The 913-nt window shown below is 57.2% G+C and overlaps 1 protein-coding gene across 4 annotated transcripts in view; it reads left to right on the forward strand.

Annotated features, from left to right (window-relative positions):
* Positions 1–913, forward strand: part of BOP1 (BOP1 ribosomal biogenesis factor) — a 3,917-nt gene that overhangs the window by 1,265 nt on the left and 1,739 nt on the right. For all 4 annotated transcript variants that reach the window (XM_027670481.1, XM_027670479.1, XM_027670478.1 and 1 more), the window contains exon 2: positions 696–780. In XM_027670481.1, coding sequence (XP_027526282.1) covers positions 696–780 — 85 coding nt within the window. The remainder of the gene's footprint in view (positions 1–695; positions 781–913) is intronic.

The raw sequence follows: 913 nt of genomic DNA on the forward strand, positions 1-913 counted from the left end.
CATTCCAGACATTCCCGTAATTCCCTGTGCAGGTGACAACCTTCCCTGTCCTCCTGTCCCTCCTCTGGACACTCCAACACCTGAATCTCCCCCCAAAGTGCCCCCACCATTCCAGGCATTCCCATAATTCCCTATTCCCTGCCCAGGTGACAACCTTCCCTATCCCCTGTCCCTCCTCTGGACACTCCAGTGCCCCCCAAAGTGCCCCCACCATTCCAGACATTCCTGTAATTCCCTAATTCCCTGCCCAGGTGACAACCTTCCCCAGCCCCTGCCCCTCCTCTGGACACTCCAACACCTGAATTTGCCCCCCAAAGTGCCCCCACCATTCCAGGCATTCCCATAATTCCCTATTCCCTGCCCAGGTGACAACCTTCCCTATCCCCTGTCCCTCCTCTGGACACTCCAGTGCCTGAATCTCCCCCCCCAAAGTGCCCCCACCATTCCAGGCATTCCCATAATTCCCTATTCCCTGCACAGGTGACAACCTTCCCTATCCCCTGTCCCTCCTCTGGACACTCCAATGCCCCCACCATTCCAGGTATTCCAATAATTCCCTGGTCCCTGTGCAGGTGACAACATTTCCTATCCCCTGTCCCTCCTCTGGACACTCCAGTGCCTGAATCTCCCCCCCCAAAGTGCCCCCACCATTCCAGGCATTCCCATAATTCCCTAATTCCCTGTTCCCTGCCCAGGTGACAACGTGATCTGTGGGAGCTACGACAGCAAACTGGCCTGGTTTGACCTGGACCTGTCCACCAGACCCTACCAACTGCTCCGGTGAGAGACCCCTTCCACCCCCCCTGCCCTGCCCACAGCCCCCCAGTTTGTCCCAGTTCCTAAATGGGGACAGTCTCAGCTCTCCAGAGCCCACAGCAGCTCCCAGTTTATCCCAGTTCTTAAATGGGGACAG

This window comes from Neopelma chrysocephalum, unplaced genomic scaffold (assembly GCF_003984885.1).
Source record: "Neopelma chrysocephalum unplaced genomic scaffold, ASM398488v2 Primary Assembly neopelma1_96851, whole genome shotgun sequence".
Classification (NCBI taxonomy): Eukaryota; Metazoa; Chordata; class Aves; order Passeriformes; family Pipridae; genus Neopelma; species Neopelma chrysocephalum.